At 52.5% G+C, this 17598-nt stretch overlaps 1 protein-coding gene across 1 annotated transcript; it reads left to right on the forward strand.

The window, feature by feature from the left end:
* The first annotated feature begins 6985 nt into the window (after positions 1-6985).
* On the forward strand, positions 6986-16752 carry LOC118716937 (sulfotransferase 2A1-like). Its single transcript, XM_036434442.1, has 6 exons — positions 6986-7115; positions 9939-10147; positions 11934-12060; positions 13100-13194; positions 13636-13816; positions 16600-16752. Exons 1-6 carry the CDS (start codon positions 6986-6988, stop codon positions 16710-16712), a joined length of 855 nt encoding a protein of 284 aa, XP_036290335.1. The 3' UTR covers positions 16713-16752.
* Positions 16753-17598: the final 846 nt, after the last annotated feature.

Below are 17598 nucleotides of genomic sequence, written 5' to 3' on the forward strand. Positions count from 1 at the left end.
CAAGGTACATGCCCTTGACCGGAATCGAACCCGGGACCTTTCAGTCCCCAAGCCAACGCTCTATCCATTGAGCCAAACCGGTCTCGGCATATTTTATTGATTTTTTACAGAGAGGAGGAGAGAGGAATAGAGAGCTAGAAATGTCAATGAGAGAGAAACATCGACCAGCTGCCTCTTGCACACCCCCCACTGGGGATGTGCCCGCAACCCAGGTACATGCCCTTGACTGGAATCAAACCTGGGACCCTTCAGTCTGCAGACCGACACTCTATCCACTGAGCCAAACCGGTTTCGGCCATTTTTTAATTTTTTTTTTTTTAAAGAGATCCTTGGAGAGTCCCATTCAAGATGGCGGAGGGTTGATGCTGCTATCTCTCTATCCCTTCCTCTCTTTCCAAACTTCAATAAAGAACACAGTTAAACATTTACATCTGGAAATAGTAATGTCGGGTGGGGATCATGGTAACCTTTCATACTAAGTTACCCAGCTCCCAGACAATGGTTGGCTGGGGTGTGATTCAAATAAAATATTGGCAGACAGCATACGGTGTGTTATTGTGTTGTTGTTGCAATGGTACATGGGAGTGATTTTGTTTTTGTTTTTAGTTGTAAATGAAACTTACCATTTTTCCTAATAGTAGCAGTTAACAAAAGGAATGTCCCCCTTTTTTCCTTAGAGTGACCTTATTCTGTTTTGTTTTGTTTTAATTTAAAAAAGTATATTTTTTATTGATTTTTTTTTTACAGAGAGGAAGGGAGAGGGATAGAGAGTTAGTCACATCGATGAGAGAGAATCATTGATCAGCTGCTTCTTACACCTCCCCCACTGGGGATGTGCCCGCAACCAAGGCACCTGCCCTTGACCGGAATCGAACCCGGGACCCCTCAGTCCGCAGGCCGACGCTCTGTCCACTGAGCCACACCGGCCTCGGCTTGTTCTGTTTTTAATGGATGAGAGTGGGAGGCACAGGAACACCTGGTCCTTGTTCCTCGGCATCTGTGGTCAGCAGCCCCGGCCATTCCCCTCCCACGGGAGCGTGTGGTAGGCTGCAGCCTCAGGATCTTGGCTACCATCTCCCACAAAAGCAAACATGCCCAGAGCATTTCCTTGACATGTGTGCGTGCGCACACACACACACACACACACACACACGCACACACACACATGCACAAACGCACACAGGCACACACACGCACACAGGCACACACATGCACGCACACAGGCACACACACACGCACACACGCACACACACACCACACGCGCGCACACACATGCGCACACACACGTGCACACACACACGTGCACACACACACGTGCGCGCACACGCACACACAGCCACCTTTCGCACCATTGGGCTGCCCTGCGCTGAAGACAGACGGCAGCCTCTGAGCTGAGAGCTCAGCCTTCCTGTCGCTCAGGGACAGTGCTCGGGGCTCTGTGCCCTCACGAGGACTATAGAGGCTGTGCGACGAGAGAGATTAGGAACCCGATGGTGACGACACCACGGAGCCCGGAAAATCCCCTCAGCTCTCTCTCCTCTCGGGGCCGGGGGCAGGACTAAACGTTGCTCTTTCGTTCAGAATCCAACGAGGAGGCCTTGATGCTAGATCATACCGGAGGCCCGGGCACGGGGTTCATGCACAGAGGATGAGATGGGTACCCACAGCCCAGCCCGGACCCTCTCCAATCAGGGACTGCTCACTCTAACAGCTCGCCCGCCTGCCTGCCTGCCTAATCACCCCTAACTGCCCCCCTGCCTGCCTAATCACCCCTAACTGCCCCCCTGCCAGCCTAATCACCCCTAACTGCCCCCACCAGCCTGACCACCCCTAACTGCCCCCCTGCCAGCCTGACCACCCCTAACTGCCCCCCTGCCAGCCTAATCACCCCTAACTGCCCCCCACCAGCCTAATCACCCCTAACTGCCCCCCTGCCAGCCTGACCACCCCTAACTGCCCCCCTGCCAGCCTAATCACCCCTAACTGCCCCCCCTGCCAGCCTAATCACCCCTAACTGCCCCCTGCCAGCCTAATCACCCCTAACTGCCCCCCCTGCCAGCCTAATCACCCCTAACTGCCCCCCTGCCAGCCTAATCACCCCTAACTGCCCCCCCTGCCAGCCTAATCACCCCTAACTGCCCCCTACCAGCCTAATCACCCCTAACTGCCCCCCCCTGCCAGCCTAATCACCCCTAACTGCCCCCACCAGCCTGACCACCCCTAACTACCCCCCTGCCAGCCTAATCACTCCTAACTGCCCCCCACCAGCCTAATCACCCCTAACTGCCCCCCTGCCAGCCTAATCACCCCTAACTGCCCCCCTGCCAGCCTAATCACTCCTAACTGGCCCCCCACCAGCCTAATCACCCCTAACTGTCCCCCTGCCAGCCTGTTCACACCCCTAACTGCCCCCACCAGCCTAATCACCCCTAACTGCCCCCTGCCAGCCTAATCACCCCTAACTGCCCCCCCTGCCAGCCTAATCACCCCTAACTGCCCCCCTGCCAGCCTGTTCACCCCTAACTGCCTCTGCCTGTCTGCTTAATCACCCCTAACTGCCCTCCTGCCAGCCTAATCACCCCTAACTGGCCCCCCACCAGCCTGACCATCCCTAACTGCTCCCCCTGCCTGCCTAATCACCCCTAACTGCCCCCCTGCCAGCCTGACCACCCCTAACTGCTCCCCCTGCCTGCTTAATCACCCCTAACTGCCCCCTGCCAGCCTAATCACCCCTAACTGCCCCCCTGCCAGCCTGACCACCCCTAACTGCTCCCCCTGCCTGCTTAATCACCCCTAACTGCCCCCTGCCAGCCTAATCACCCCTAACTGCCCCCCCACCAGCCTAATCACCCTTAACTGCCTCTGCCTGCCAGCCTGATTGCACCTAACTGCCCCCCCAGCCCCCACCAGCCTGGTAGCCCCCAACTGTTCCCCCGCTGCCAGTCTAGTTGCCCCTCACTGTCCCCCATCTGCTGGTTTGGTCACCCCTAACCCTCCCTCCCGCCCTGCTGGCTCCACTTCAGGCTACAAAATTTCAATTGCAGAAGATAAATAAATTCCAGATACCAGGGCCTCTGCTTGGGTCGCCAGGGGGCGTGGACGGCCTGCAAACCACCACATGCCCCTTGCCCAGGCCGCCTCATGCCCCCAGGGAACCCCCACCCTGAACTGGGACACCCTTCAGGGCAAACCAGCCGGCCCCCACCCATGCACCAGGCCTCTATCCTACCTAATAAAAGAGTCGTATGCAGATTGACCACCACTCCAACACACAAGATGGCTGCCCCCATGTGGACACGATATGACCTCCACAAGATGGCCAGCAGGGGAGGGCAGTTGGGAGGGACCAGGCCTGCAAGGGAGGGCTGTTGGGGGTGATCAAGACTGCAGGGGAGGGCAATTAGGGGTGACCAAGCCAGCAGAGAAGGGAAGTTGGGGGTGACCAGGCCTGCAGAGGAGCAGTTAGACATCAATCAGGCTGGCAGGGGAGTGGTGAGGGGGTGATCAGGCTGGCAGGCTGAAGCGGTTAGGGGCAATCAGGAAGGCAGGCAGGGGAGGGCAGTTGGGAGCCAGCCGTCCTGGATCGTGAGAGGGATGTCCGACTGTCAGTGGGATCGGGCCTAAACAGGCCGTCAGGCATCCCTCGAGGGGTTCCTGATTGGAGAGGGTGCAGGCTGGGCTGAGACACACCCTTCCCCCCTGCATCCCAGCCCCACCCCGTGTACAAATTCCGTGCACTGGGCCTCTAGTCTTATAATAATGGGGACAGAGTCGCGATGTCGCTCTCTGAGCCTCCCCCACCTCATCTGTCTCCTGAAGGCACCACGGCCCATGTGGACCTGGGAGGGCCATGCTCCCAGCGCACAGTGGGACCTCTGGTGGCCCAGCAGCGGCAGCGCGGTGCCACCTGGTGGCCACATCCTGCAATGGCTCCTCGGAGCACTGCGGGGTGTGGCTTCCTGGTGGAATTCTCCCTCAGCTCCGGGGAGGGCCGGAGGGATGACCGTGAGGGAGGCTGGTCCTCGAGGCCTGGAGAGCCGTGGGGTCTGGGGTCGGGACAGACCAGGAAGCCACCCAGGTCTTCGGCAAAGTGCTGCGGCGTGGTTATGTACAATAGTTAAAAAAAAAAAAAATCCAATTTCTGTGAATGTGTCTCTACACTGATTGGCCAGATTATGATCTCTGAACAAATAGTAATCTGGCCACTCAGTATATATCTCCTACATAACAGAAGGATAATATGCAAATTCTCCTTTCAGAGTTTGACCAGCAGGCAGGACCCCATCCATGCATGAATTCATGCACCGGGTCCACACACACACACACACACACACATACTGAGTGGCCAATTATGATTTTGAACACATAATAATCTGACCACTCAGTGTCTGTCCTATAGAATAAAAGGCTAATATGCAAATTGTCCCCTCCATCAGGAGTTCGACCAGCAGCAGGCCAGCCAACCGCCCATGTCTCCTGCCCCTGGCCAGGCTGGCAGGACCCCACCCATGCACAAATTCATGCACTGGGCGTCTAATATAAATTACACACACACACACACACACATACACACACACGCACACGCTGAGTGGCCAGATTATTATAACCATCTGGCTGCTCAGTGTATATATTTGTATGTAAAAAAAAAAAAAAAGTACAAATGGGCAGTCAGTCACGGAATAGATGTGGGATATCAAGTACACATACAAGTATCATCAAAAAGTCCTATATAAAAAAAAGCCTAATATACTAAGTGTCTGGTCATCCATTCAACCAATCAAAGTATAACATGCTAATGATATGCTAGGGCCCTCAATCGCTTGCTATGATGTGCGTTGATCACCAGGGGACAGATAATCCAATCGGCAGGTTAGCTTGCTGCTGGGGTCCAGCCGACCGGGACTGAGAGAGACGGGCTGGACAGGCCCTGATGCCCTCCCGCAGCCCATCCAGGGCCCCAATCATGCACCAGTGGGGTCCCTCGGCCTGGCCTGTGCCCTCTCGAAATCCGGAACCTCTTGGGGGATATCAGAGAGCCGGTTTCAGTCTGATCCTGATGGCCAGACTTAGGCCGAGTTCCTGCACAGTCCTCTAGTGTAGTCAATAATATTGTAATAACTGTGTATGGGGTCAGAGAGGGACTAGATTTATCAAGGTGATCACTTTATAAGTTATATAAATGTTTAAATATTTTTTTTATTGATTTTTCACAGAGAGGAAGAGAGAGGGACAGAGAGCCAGAAACATCGATGAGAGAGAACCATCGATCAGTTGCCTCTTGCACACCCCCCACTGGGGATGTGCCCGCAACCAAGGTACATGCCCTTGCCTGGAATCGAACCCGGGACCTCTCAGTCCGCAGACCGACGCTCTATCCTCTGAGCCAAACCGGTCCCGGCAATAAATTATATAAATGTTTAATTGTGATGCTGGCCGGAACCGGTTTGGCTCAGTGGATAGAGCGTCGGGCATGTACCTTGGTTGCGGGCACATCCCCAGTAGGAGGTGTGCAGGAGGCAGCTGATCGATGATTTTCTCTCATCGATGTTTCTAACTCTCTATTCCTCTCCCTTCCTCTCTGTAAAAAATCAATAAAATATATTTTAAAAATTGTGATGCTGAACACATGAAACTAATATAATAGTGCATGTCAGCTGTAATTGAAAAATTATATTGAAAGGAAAAGAAAGCGAGATAAAGTATGGAAAGCAGAGAGTATAGTAATTGGCATTGAGTGAGTCAGCAATAAATGTGAGGGAGGATTTATGAATGTACTGTAATCACTATCTTAATTACAAGGTTATTTTGTACTTAATACCTTGAGTGTAACAAAAACCACTTAAGAAAAAAAAAAGAGGGAGATTATTTTATATGAAATAGACTTACTAATTACTCCAAAAAGGAACATTTAATTTAAGAAAAAACAACACAGAATAATTTTTTAATTCTAATCTTATTAGAGAAATTATGGTAAAATGTTTAAATTCATTTTTTTTTGGCTTCCTCGAGGAGGCTAGATACATGACATAGCACTTCTGATACACAGACATTAACACTATTGGGCTCCCAGCTGACATTCATTTGGTCTCGGGCAGTCTTGGCCAACCCACCTGAGTCTCAGCTGCCAAGAATGAATAACTCTTAAAAAGTAGAAAAATTGGGTAAGGAAGTAAGTTATCAGCTCATGTCATGTTAGAGAAATGTTTAAATATCCTGCCACTTTCATCGTTCATGAACATTAGTCAAGTGTGAGCATGGCTGACATGTTTTTATTTTTTAAAAAATTTTAAAAAATATTTACTTATTTATTTTTAAAATATATTTTATTGATTGTTTAGAGAGGAAGAGAGAGGGACAGAGAGTCAGAAACATCGATGAGAGAGAAACATCCATCAGCTGCCTCCTGCACGCCCCCCTCTGGAGATGTGCCCGCAACCAAGGTACATGCCCTTGACCTGAATCGAACCTGGGACCCCTCAGTCCACAGGCCAACGCTCTATCCACTGAGCCAAACCAGCTTCAGCTCTTTCAAAATTTAAAAAATATATATATATATATTTTATTGATTTTTTTTTTACAGAGAGGAAGGGAGAGGGAGAGAGAGTTAGAAACATCGATGAGAGAGAAACATCAATCAGCTGCCTCTTGCACACACCCCCCCCCCCCCCGGGGATGTGCCTGCAACCAAGGTGCATGCCCTTGACCGGGATCCAACCCAGGACCCTTCGGTCCGCAGGCCCACCCCGGTTTCAGCTCTATTCGTTTTCAATGACGACCTCTGTGGGCTCTGCCCCCGTGGAACTCGCCGCTGGCTCCCAGAGGCCTTCTGAGTTAATGATTACCGGCGGACATGACCTTCGGCGGGTCTGCTGTGACCCAGCAGGCGTGTCGCTGTGTAGACGCCCTGGCTGGGGCTGAAGGCAGGTGGCTTCTCTGTCGCTGAGAGACGCCGGGCACACGCAGACCCAGCCTGGAGGCCGGTGGGATGGCCACGGATTACCTGTGGATCGAGGGGATCCCCTTCCACTGGACCACCATCCGGGACCTGAGGTCCCTGAGGGACGGGTTCGTGGTGAGGGACCAGGATGTCATCACGCTGTCCTACCCAAAGTCAGGTAAGGGAGTGGCTCAGTGGACAGCGCGGCAGCCTGCGGGCCGAAGGGTCCCGGGTTCCATCCCGGTTGGGGGCATGGACCTTGGTTGCGGGCACATCCCCAGTGGGGGGCGTGCAGGAGGCAGCTGGTCGATGTTTCTCTCTCATCGATGTTTCTGACTCTCTATCCCTCTCCCTTCTTCTCTGTAAAAAATCAATAAAATATATTAGAAAGAAGAAGAAGGAAGGAAGGAAGGGAAGGAAGGAAGGAAGGAGGAAGAAGAAGGAAGGAAGGAAGGAAGAAGGAAAGGAAGGAAGGAAGGAAGAAGAAAGAAAGAAAGAAAGAAAGAAAGAAAGAAAGAAAGAAGAAAGAAAGAAAGAAGTTGAGGAAGTAGGGAGCTAGATTACCCGTTAAGGACCATAATTTGCTCTCTGGGGTGGGAGGATTCTATTTAAAAAATATATATATTTTATTGCCGAAACTGGTTTGGCTCAGTGGATAGAGCGTCGGCCTGTGGACTGAAGGGTCCCGGGTTCGATTCCGGTAAAGGATATGTGCCTTGGCTGCAGGCACATCCCCAGTAGGGGATGTGCAGGAGGCAGCTGATGGATGTTTCTAACTCTCTACCCCTCTCCCTTCCTTTCTGTAAAAAATCAATAAAATATATATCTTTTTAAAAAATCCCAGAGAGTAAGGACTGGGAGTCTCGGGAGGCGAGAATGAATGTGTTCAAATGGAAAATGAACATGGAACCTGGAACTCACATACTAAGGAATTAGGAACTTGTCCAAAGGTGATAGAATTCTATGAAAACAAAACAAAACACATTTCAACAGCAGAGAGACGCGAGCAAAGATCAGTAGGTGTTGCCGATGGTGAAATGGCAGGAGCAAAGGATCAGCAGGGAGTGGCTGGTACATCAGATTAAGTTTGACAGGAGTGTGTGCATAGGCGGCTCAATGGAGAACTGCATGGAGGACTAGGATGGTGACCAGTGAGATGAGGAAACAAGCGATATATATATATATATATATATATATATATATATATATATATATATATATATATATATATTTAAATTAATTTATATATTTTTTAATATATATGTTATTGATTTTTTTACAGAGAGGAAGAGAGAGGGATAGAGAGTTAGAAACATCGATGAGAGAGAATCATCGATCAACTGCCTCTTGCACACCCCCTACTTGGGATGTGCCTGCAACCAAGGCACATGCCCTTGGCCGGAATCGAACCCGGGACCCTTCAGTCCGCTGGCCGACGCTCTATCCACTGAGCCACACCGGTTTCGGCCCAAGCGGTACTGAAGCGGTGGGTTCAGAGGGGATGTATTCATTGTTGGAATCGGGCGGCCTTTCTGAGCCACGGCCCCACGGACACTTTGGCCGGGCTCTCTGTTTTGGCTGAGGGACGTAGAGCAGTGACCTTGTGGTTCACAGGCTGACGTCCAGCCACTAAGCCACACCCTGACCACGTCCAGGGCTGTCCGACCAATGGTCCGTGTTCTCAGGACGCGGCTCACGTGTGACCCGGTAAAGGGAGCCAGGTCAAAGGCTCGCTCCAGGGCACAGCGTCCTGTTACAGACGGTCTGAAGTGCTGACTAAGGAATCCTATCCAATAAAAGAGTAATGTGCAGCCAAAACCGGTGTGGCTCAGTGGATGGAGCGTCAGCCTGCGGACTGAAAGGTCCCGGGTTCGATTCCGGTCAAGGGCATGTGCCTTGGCTGCGGGCACATCCCCGGTGGGGGGCGTGCAGGAGGCAGCTGATCAATGTTTCTCTCTCATCGGTGTTTCTAACTCTCTATCCCTCTCCTTTCCTCTCAAAAAAAAAAAAAATCAATAAAATATGTTAAAAAAAGAGTGCAGATTGGAGCCCTGCCAGTGTGGCTCAGTGGTTGAGCATCAACCTATATGAACCAGGAGGTCCCAGTTCGATTCTTTTTTTTTTTTTTTTTTTTTTTTTAATATATATTTTATTGATTTTGTACAGAGAGGAAGGGAGAGAGATAGAGAATTAGAAACATCGATGAGAGAGAGTCATCGATCAGCTGCCTCTTGCACACCCCCCACTGGGGATATGCCCGCAACCAAGGTACATGCCCCTGACCGGAATCGAACCCGGGACCCTTCAGTCCCCAAGCCGACGCTCTATCCATTGAGCCAAACCAGTCCCGGCCCCAGTTCGATTCTTCACCACAGCACAGGCCCAGGCTGTGGGCTTGATCTCCAGTAGGGAGTGTGCAAGAGGCAGCTGATCAATAACTCTCTCATCATGGGTGTGTGTCTCTCTCACTGTCCCTTCCTCTCTGAAATCAGTAAAAACATATTTTTAAAAAAGAGAAAAGAATAAGGATCAATGGGATGTGACTAAAAGGAAAATACGATGAGAAATAAACCATCAGTTGAATGTATGGACATGGGCACTGGTGCATGATCAGGGCCGGGGAGGGATGTGGGAGGCTGGCCAGCTGGGGAGGGACCACGGGAGGGCTCCAGGGCGTGTCCGGCCTGTCTCCCTCAGTCCGGATCGTCAGGACCCCAGCAGCAAGCTAACCTACCGGTCGGAGCGTCTGCCCCCTGGTGGTCAGTGCACGTCATAGCGAGCGGTGGAGTGGCCTTAGCATATTACACTTTGGTTGAACAGCCGACCGGACACTTAGCACATTAGGCTTTTATACTATAGGATGGGTGGGTCCTGAGCATTCAGTAGATGCCCAGACCTCGGGTGCATACTTTGCAGGAGCTCAGATAACTGTCTTTCCGATGGCACACGGTGGAGTCGAGAGTCCTTTGAGGGAGGTAACCCTCTCTTCTTCCTTCTCCAGGAACCAACTGGATCAAGGAGATCACCAATCTGATCCACACGCGGGGCGACCCCCGCTGGGTGCAGTCCGTGGTCAGCTGGGAGCGCTCGCCGTGGATCGAGACGCCCGAGGGGCTGGAGCTTATAGAGAAGCAGGGAGATCCGCGCTTCTACACCTCCCACCTCCCCGTGCAGTTCTTCCCCACGTCGCTCTTCACGTCCAAGGCCAAGGTGAGCCCCTGGCGAATGCCATCCTCATACCAAGGCCCGGCGCACAGATTCGTGCGCCGTGGGGTCCCTCGGCCTGGCCTGCAGGGACCGGGCCGGAACCAGCTCCCTGACATCCGCTGAGGGGTCCCGGATGGCGAGAGGGCGCAGGCCAGGCTGAGGGACCCCACCGGTGCCGGATCGGGGCCGTGGGAGGGCTCCAGGGCGTGTCTGGCCCCTCTCGCCTGGTCCCGATCAGCCGGACCTCAGCAGCAAGCTGGCTAACTAACCTACCGGTTGGAGCATCTGCCCCCTGGTGGCTGGTGCACGTAGCGACTGGTTGACCAGTTGACTGTTTGCTCCCCCCTGGTGGTCAGTGAACGTCACGGCGAGTGGTTGAGCGGCCTTAGCATATTAGCATATTGCGCTTTGATTGGTTGAAATGCCGACTGGACGACCAGACCCTCAGTATATTAGGCTTTTATTCTATAGGATGGGTAGGTCCCGAACATTCAATAAATCCCCAGACCTCTGGTGCACAATTGCAGGAACTCAAAAGGGTGAGGGTTAGGGCAGTTAGGGGTGACCAGGCCGGCAGAGGAGGGAAGTTGGGGGCAAACAGGCTGGCAGGGGAGCAGTTAGACATCAATCAGGCTGGCAGGGGAGTGGTTACGGGGCCTTCCAACCGCCCTCCCCTGCTGGCCATCTTGTGGTGGCCATCTTGTGTCCACATGGGGGCAGGATCTTTGACTACATGGGGGCAGCCATCTTGTGTGTTGGAATGATGGTCAATCTGCATATTGCTCTTTTATTCAATAGGATAGAGGCCTGGTGCATGGGTGGGGGCCAGCTGGTTTGCCCTGAAGGGTGTCCTGGATCAGGGTGTGGGTTTTCTTCGGGTGTGAGGTGGCCTGGGCGAGGGGCTTGTAGTGATTTGCAGGCCAGCCATGCTCCCGGGCAACCCAAGTGGAGGCCCTGGTATCTGGAATTTATTTACCTTCTACAATTGAAACTGTAGCCTGGAGCGGAGCCAAGCCTCCTGCTTGCTCCATGGCTGCAGCCACTTCTGTGTGGATTTGTTTACCTTCTATAATTGAAACTTTGTAGTCTTGCATGGAGGCCTAGGCCGGTCAGGGTGTGTGGAAAGCTTGGCTTCCTCTATTGCGGGGAAAACCCAAGCCTCTCAACTGCTCTCTGTGGCTGCAGCCATCTTGGTTGGGGTTAATCTGCATACTCCCTCTGATTGCGTGGTGGGTGTGGCTTGTGGGTATAGTGGAGTGATGGTTTATTTGCATGTTACTCTTTTATTGGGTAGGATTTTTTTAAAAAACAATTTTAAAAAAGATTTTATTGATTTTTTACAGAGAGGAAGAGAGAGGGACAGAGAGTTAGAAACATCGATAAGAGAGAATCATCAATCAGCTGCCTCCTGCACACCCCCTACTGGGGATGTGCCCGCAGCCAAGGTACATGCCCTTGACCGGAATCGAACCTGGGATCTTTCAGTCCGAAGGCCGATGCTCTATCCACTGAGCCAAACCGGCTTCGGCTTATTAGGTAGGACTAATTTTAGAGAGGAAGAAAGAAGGATAGAGAGATAGAAACGTCATTGATGAAAGAGAATTATTGATTGGCTGCCTCCTGCACACACACACCCCTCCCCCCTGGGGATGGAGCCTGGAACTCAGGCATGTGCCCTTGGCTGGAATCGAACCCGGGACCCTTCAGTCCGCAGGCTGACGCTCTATCCACTGAGCTGCACCGGTTTCGGCAGAACACTTATTCTTGTTTTGTTTTGTTTTGATCTAAGGTTATTTACATCATGAGAAACCCCAAGGATGTGATCATTTCCGGGTACCACTTCCACAAGACACTGAAAATCACCAAAAACCCAAGCTCGTTTGACGAGTATTTTGAGTGGTTCCTTCAAGGAAACGGTGAGTCAAACTCAGAACGAGGTCTTACTGTCTCATGGTTCATACGACCACCGGGCGATGGGGCATCCGTGTCATGAGTCCTGTACCCCAGGTCTCCGCCAACATGCTCTGCTCCACAGCGCTCTCCTAAGAGCCATCCACATTTATTTTAAAAAATTTTAATTAAAAAAAAATATATATTTAATTGATTTTCACAGAGAGGCATGGAGAGGGATAGAGAGCTAGAAACGTTGATGAGAGAGAAGCATCCATCAGCTGCCTCCTGCACACCCCCCTACTGGGGACGTTCCTGCAACCAAGGTACATGCCCTTGACCAGAATCGAACCTGGGACCTTTCAGTCCGCAGGTCAAAGCTCTATCCCCTGAGCCAAACTGGGTAGTTAGGGGGCGATCAGACTTGCAGAGGAGGGCAGTTAGGGGGGGCGATAAGACTGTCAGGGGAGGGCAGTTAGGGGGGCGATCAGACCAGCAGGGGAGGGCAGTTAGGGGGCAATCAGACTGTCAGAGGAGGGCAGTTAGGGGGCAATCAGACTGTCAGGGGAGGGCAGTTAGGGGGCAATCAGACTAGCAGGGGAGGGCAGTTAGGGGGCAATCAGACCAGCAGGGGAGGGCAGTTAGGGGCAATGAGACAGGCAGGCGGAGTGGTTAGGGGTGATCAGGCAGGCAGGCAGGCAGGAGAGTGGTTAGGAGCCAGCAGTCCCAGATTGCGAGAGGGATGTCCGACTGCTGGTTTAGGCTCTAGACCGACAGTCAGACATCCCCCGAGAGGTTCCGGATTGCTAGAGGGTGCAGGACAGGCTGAGGGACACCCATTCACCCATGCACAAATTTCATGCCCCAGGCCTCTAGTAAAAAAATAATAATAATAAAAAAGAGTAAAAAGGGAAAGCAAAGAAACGCTGACAGGCAATGTTGTTCAATAAAAACAGGGTAGAGAGAAAGAAGGTCCCTGAGGGGTGGGTAACACGAGTGGAATTGCTCCGGGAATGAAACGCAGAATCATCAGGGAGTCACCCTCCCTCCTCGCTTCCCTTGCAGTGCCCTTCGGCTCCTGGTTCGACCACGTGGGCGGCTGGCTGCAGATGAGGGGAAAAGAGAACTTCCTGTTTGTATCCTACGAGGAGCTGCATCAGGTAACTCTGTCCAAAAAACTCACTCTCCCCAACTCCGTTCACCGCTGTCCGCCTTCCCTCCGTTCTTCAGTGTTTCCATCCGACACGTCCAATCAGAGCTGGTCCCAGAGATGTGACCGATGAGGGTCAGTGCCTTCTCTTTTCTTTCTTTCTTTTTAAAAAAAATAAAATAAAATAAAATATTTTATTGATTTTTTACAGAGAGGAAGGGAGAGGGACAGAGAGTTAGAAACATCGATGAGAGAGAGTCACCGACCAGCTGCCTCCTGCACACCTCCCACTGGGGATGTGCCCGCAACCAATGTACATGCCCCTGACCGGAATCGAACCCGGGACCCTTCAGTCCGCAGGCCGACGCTCTATCCCCCACTGAGCCACACCGGTTTCGGCTCCCCGCTGTGCTTCTGTCTCACATCCTCTCCGTCGTGGCTCTCGCTCCAGGACATCAGAGCCGGCGTGGAGAAGGTCAGCCGGTTCCTGGGCACCGAGCTGAAGCCAGAGGAGCTGGACTCCGTCCTCCAGCACGTGACCTTCCAGGCCATGAAGGACAATAAGATGAGCAACTTCTCGCTGGTCCCCGACATCCACATCGACCACAGCACCGCGTGTTTCATGAGGAAAGGTGAGAGGAGAGCCTCTGACTTTATTTTCTTTTTAATGTATTTTATCGATTTCTTACAGAGAGGAAGGGAGAGGGATAGAGAGTCAGAAACATTGATGAGAGAGAAACATCGAGCAGCTGCCTCCTGCAAACCTCCCACTGGGGATGTGCCCGCAACCAAGGTACATGCCCCTGACCGGAATCGAACCTGGGATCCTTGAGTCTGCAGGCCGACGCTCTATCCACTGAGCCACACTGGTTTTGGCTATATATATTATTGATTTCAGAGAGGAAGGGAGAGGGAGAGATAGAAACATCCATGATGAGAGAGAATCATTGATCAGCTGCCTCCTGTACACCCCACACTGGGGATTGAGCCTGCAACCTGGGCCTGTGTCCTTGACTGGAATCGAACCTGGGACCCTTCAGTCTGCAGGCTGACGCTCTGTCCTCTGAGCCACACCAGCCAGGGCAAGAGTCTCTGACTTTAAGACGTGAGTGAAACGGACAGCGAACAGTTCCCAGCTTCTGCTGATGCCCTAAGACCGCGGTCGGCAAACCGCGGCTCGCGAGCCACATGCGGCTCTTTGGCCCCTTGAGGGTGGCTCTTCCACAAAATACCACGGCCTGGGCGAGTCTGTGTTGATGAAGTGGCATTGGAAGACGTTTAAGTTTAAAAAAATGTGGCTCTCCAAAGAAATTTCAATCATCTTGTTGGTATCTGGCTCTGCGGACTAATGAGGTTGCCGACCACTGGGCTAAGACATGGGATGAGGAAAATTATTTCAGTGCACACAAACCACATAAGTGGGAGCCTGACTTTGTAAGCCGAGGGGAGGATCTGGGGTATTTGTTAGGCGGCAGTGAAAACTCAGCAACGAGGAGGCTTGCTGACGAGCCACACCTTTCTTGTGTGTTATCTGGTCCCGCCCATTTCCCCACCATGTAGATGACACTCCTATCTGCACATATAAAAGCCTACACGACCATCCGACTGTTCGGCTATCCGATCAGTAGCTATGATGTGCACTGACTACCAGGGGGCAGACGCTCAGACTGGTATCTATATATATACAGTGGTGCCTCGCATAAAGAACGCCTCGCACAGCGAACGCTGCACACAACGAACTTCATTTCATGATTCATACAACGAACTTCGTTTCACACAACGAAGTCGCCCGAGCTTCCACGACCGCTTTGCCCGAGCTTCCACGATCGCTGCCGATGTATTGCATCCTTCCGCGCAGGCACTGCAGGCAGTCGTTAGTCACTGCGCTTAACTTAAGCACGTATCGCGGCAATCGTTCTTCATTACGAATTAAATCACGCACGTATCACGGCAGTCGTCCTTTTAAGTTAAACTCAATATTTTTTTTATATCATGATGTATCTAAATAAAAATAATAACAAAAATTTATCTTTTTTTATGTCATGTTAGCATATTTTATGCTACAGAACGAATTATTTTTTTAACATGTATTGTTATGGGAAAATGCGTTTCACATAACGAACTTTTCGCATAACAAACTTGCTCCTGGAACGAATTAAGTTCGTTGTGTGAGGCACCACTGTAAAAGGCTAAGCAGTCATGATGCATACTGACTCCCAGGGGGCAGACACTCCAACCAGTAGCTATGACGCACACTGACCACCAGGGGGCAGACGCTCAGACCGGTATCTATCTATCTATCTATCTATCTATCTATCTACCATCTATCTATCTATCTATCTATCTGTCTATCTATCTATCTATCTAAAAGGCTAAGCAGTCATGATGTGCACTGACCACCAGGGGGCAGACGCTCAGACTGGTATCTATATATATAAAAGGCTAAGCAGTCATGATGCATACTGACCACCAGGGGGCAGACACTCCAACCAGTAGCTATGACGCACACTGACCACCAGGGGGCAGATGCTCAGACTGGTATCTATATATATAAAAGGCTAAGCAGTCATGATGCATACTGACCACCAGGGGGCAGACACTCCAACCATTAGCTATGACGCACACTGACCACCAGGGGGCAGACGCTCAGACCGGTATCTATCTATCTACCTATCTATCTATCTATCTATCTATCTATCTATCTATCTATCTATATAAAAGGCTAAGCAGTCATGATGTGCACTGACCACCAGGGGGCAGACGCTCAGACTGGTATCTATATATATAAAAGGCTAAGCAGTCATGATGTGCACTGACCACCAGGGGGCAGACGCTCAGACTGGTATCTATATATATAAAAGGCTAAGCAGTCATGATGTGCACTGACCACCAGGGGGCAGACGCTCAACGCTGGAGCTGCCGAGCTGCGGTGACTTGGCAGCTGTGGTTCTCGGGTTACCCGAGAGGAGGGAGCCCGATTCCAGGGTGCATCACCCCGAGAACCGCCCTCTGGCCATCCGGGACCCCTCGGGGGATGTCCGAGAGCCGGTTTTGCCTCTAGTTTTCTCCGGAGAGTTTCCACGCACAGTGCTGGGCCTGAGCCCCACACGTGTAGCGTGACAATCCCGTCACACACGTGGAGGACGGGGGCACACGCTGTGCCAGGCTCAGGTGGAGCGCTAGAGGAGAGAGGGCCGATTCGGGAGTCACCATCCGCAGCGAGAACGGCGGCCCGGCCCCCGGCCTGGCTCAGCGGCTGAGCGTCCGTCCACCCAGGAGCCAGGAGGTCACGGCTCGGGTCCCGGTCAGGGCACAGGCCCGGGGTGTGGGCTCCACCCGGGGGAGGCATGGGCGGGGCGTGCAGGACAGACCTCTTGGTGAATCCCATCGGACTCCTGTGCTCTGTGTCCGGCAGGCATCGCCGGGGACTGGAAGAACCAGCTCACGGTGGCGCAGACGGAAGCCTTTGACCGGGTTTACCGAGAGAAGATGGCGGGGCTGCCCCCAGGCCTCTTCCCCTGGGATTAGCAGCCTCCTGTGTCTGAATCGGGGGCCGAGTTTCCTGAGGATCTTTTTTTAAAAAAATATATTTTATTGATTTTTTACAGAGAGGAAGGGAGAGGGATAGAGAGCTAGAAACATCAACCAGCTGCCTCCTGCACCCCCCGCCCCCCCCGGGGATGTGCCTGCAACCAAGGCACATGCCCTTGATTGGAATCGAACCCGGGACCCTTCAGTCTGCAGGCCGACGCGCTATCCACTGACCCACACTGGTTTCGGCATGGTCCCCCTCTGGGGCGGTACCGGGGCTGCGCTGTGGGTCGCCTGCCTGCCACTGTTCCATCCAGGCGCCTGCCGGGACCAGAATAACCCCGAACCCGGGAAGAAACCCTGGGTCCCTGTGAGCGATACAAGGTCTACGCGGGGAGCGCCGAGGACAGCCGACGTCTCAGGGCCACGTCTCACCGTGAGCAGGAAGGCTTCCGGAACCTTCCAGAACCTCCCGGAACCTTCCGGAACCATCTCCCGCCTCCCCGGGGGCTGTTTCCCTCCCCTCCACGGGGAAGGCGTGTTGGGGCATTGTGCTGGGTTTACACGGATCAATAAACATCTGAAACTTGAAGGGGGAAAAATAAATCAATGGGAATGTATTCTCTCCCGGAGGGCAGCGTGGCTCAGGGGTGGAGTGTGGACCTGTGACGCAGGAGGTCACGGTTCATTCCCCATCCGGGCTCATGCCCTGGGCTGTGGGCTCCAGGCCCAGTACGGGGCGTGCGGGGCTGGGGGTAGGGCAGCCGATCCATGATTCTCTCTCTCATCACTGATGCCTCTCTCTCTCTCCCTCTCTCTCTCCCTCTCTCTCTCTCCTCTCTCTCTCTCTCTCCTCTCTCTCTCTCCTCTCTCTCTCTCTCTC

The sequence above is a fragment of the Pipistrellus kuhlii genome, unplaced genomic scaffold (genome assembly GCF_014108245.1).
Source record: "Pipistrellus kuhlii isolate mPipKuh1 unplaced genomic scaffold, mPipKuh1.p scaffold_m20_p_123, whole genome shotgun sequence".
Taxonomy (NCBI): domain Eukaryota; kingdom Metazoa; phylum Chordata; class Mammalia; order Chiroptera; family Vespertilionidae; genus Pipistrellus; species Pipistrellus kuhlii.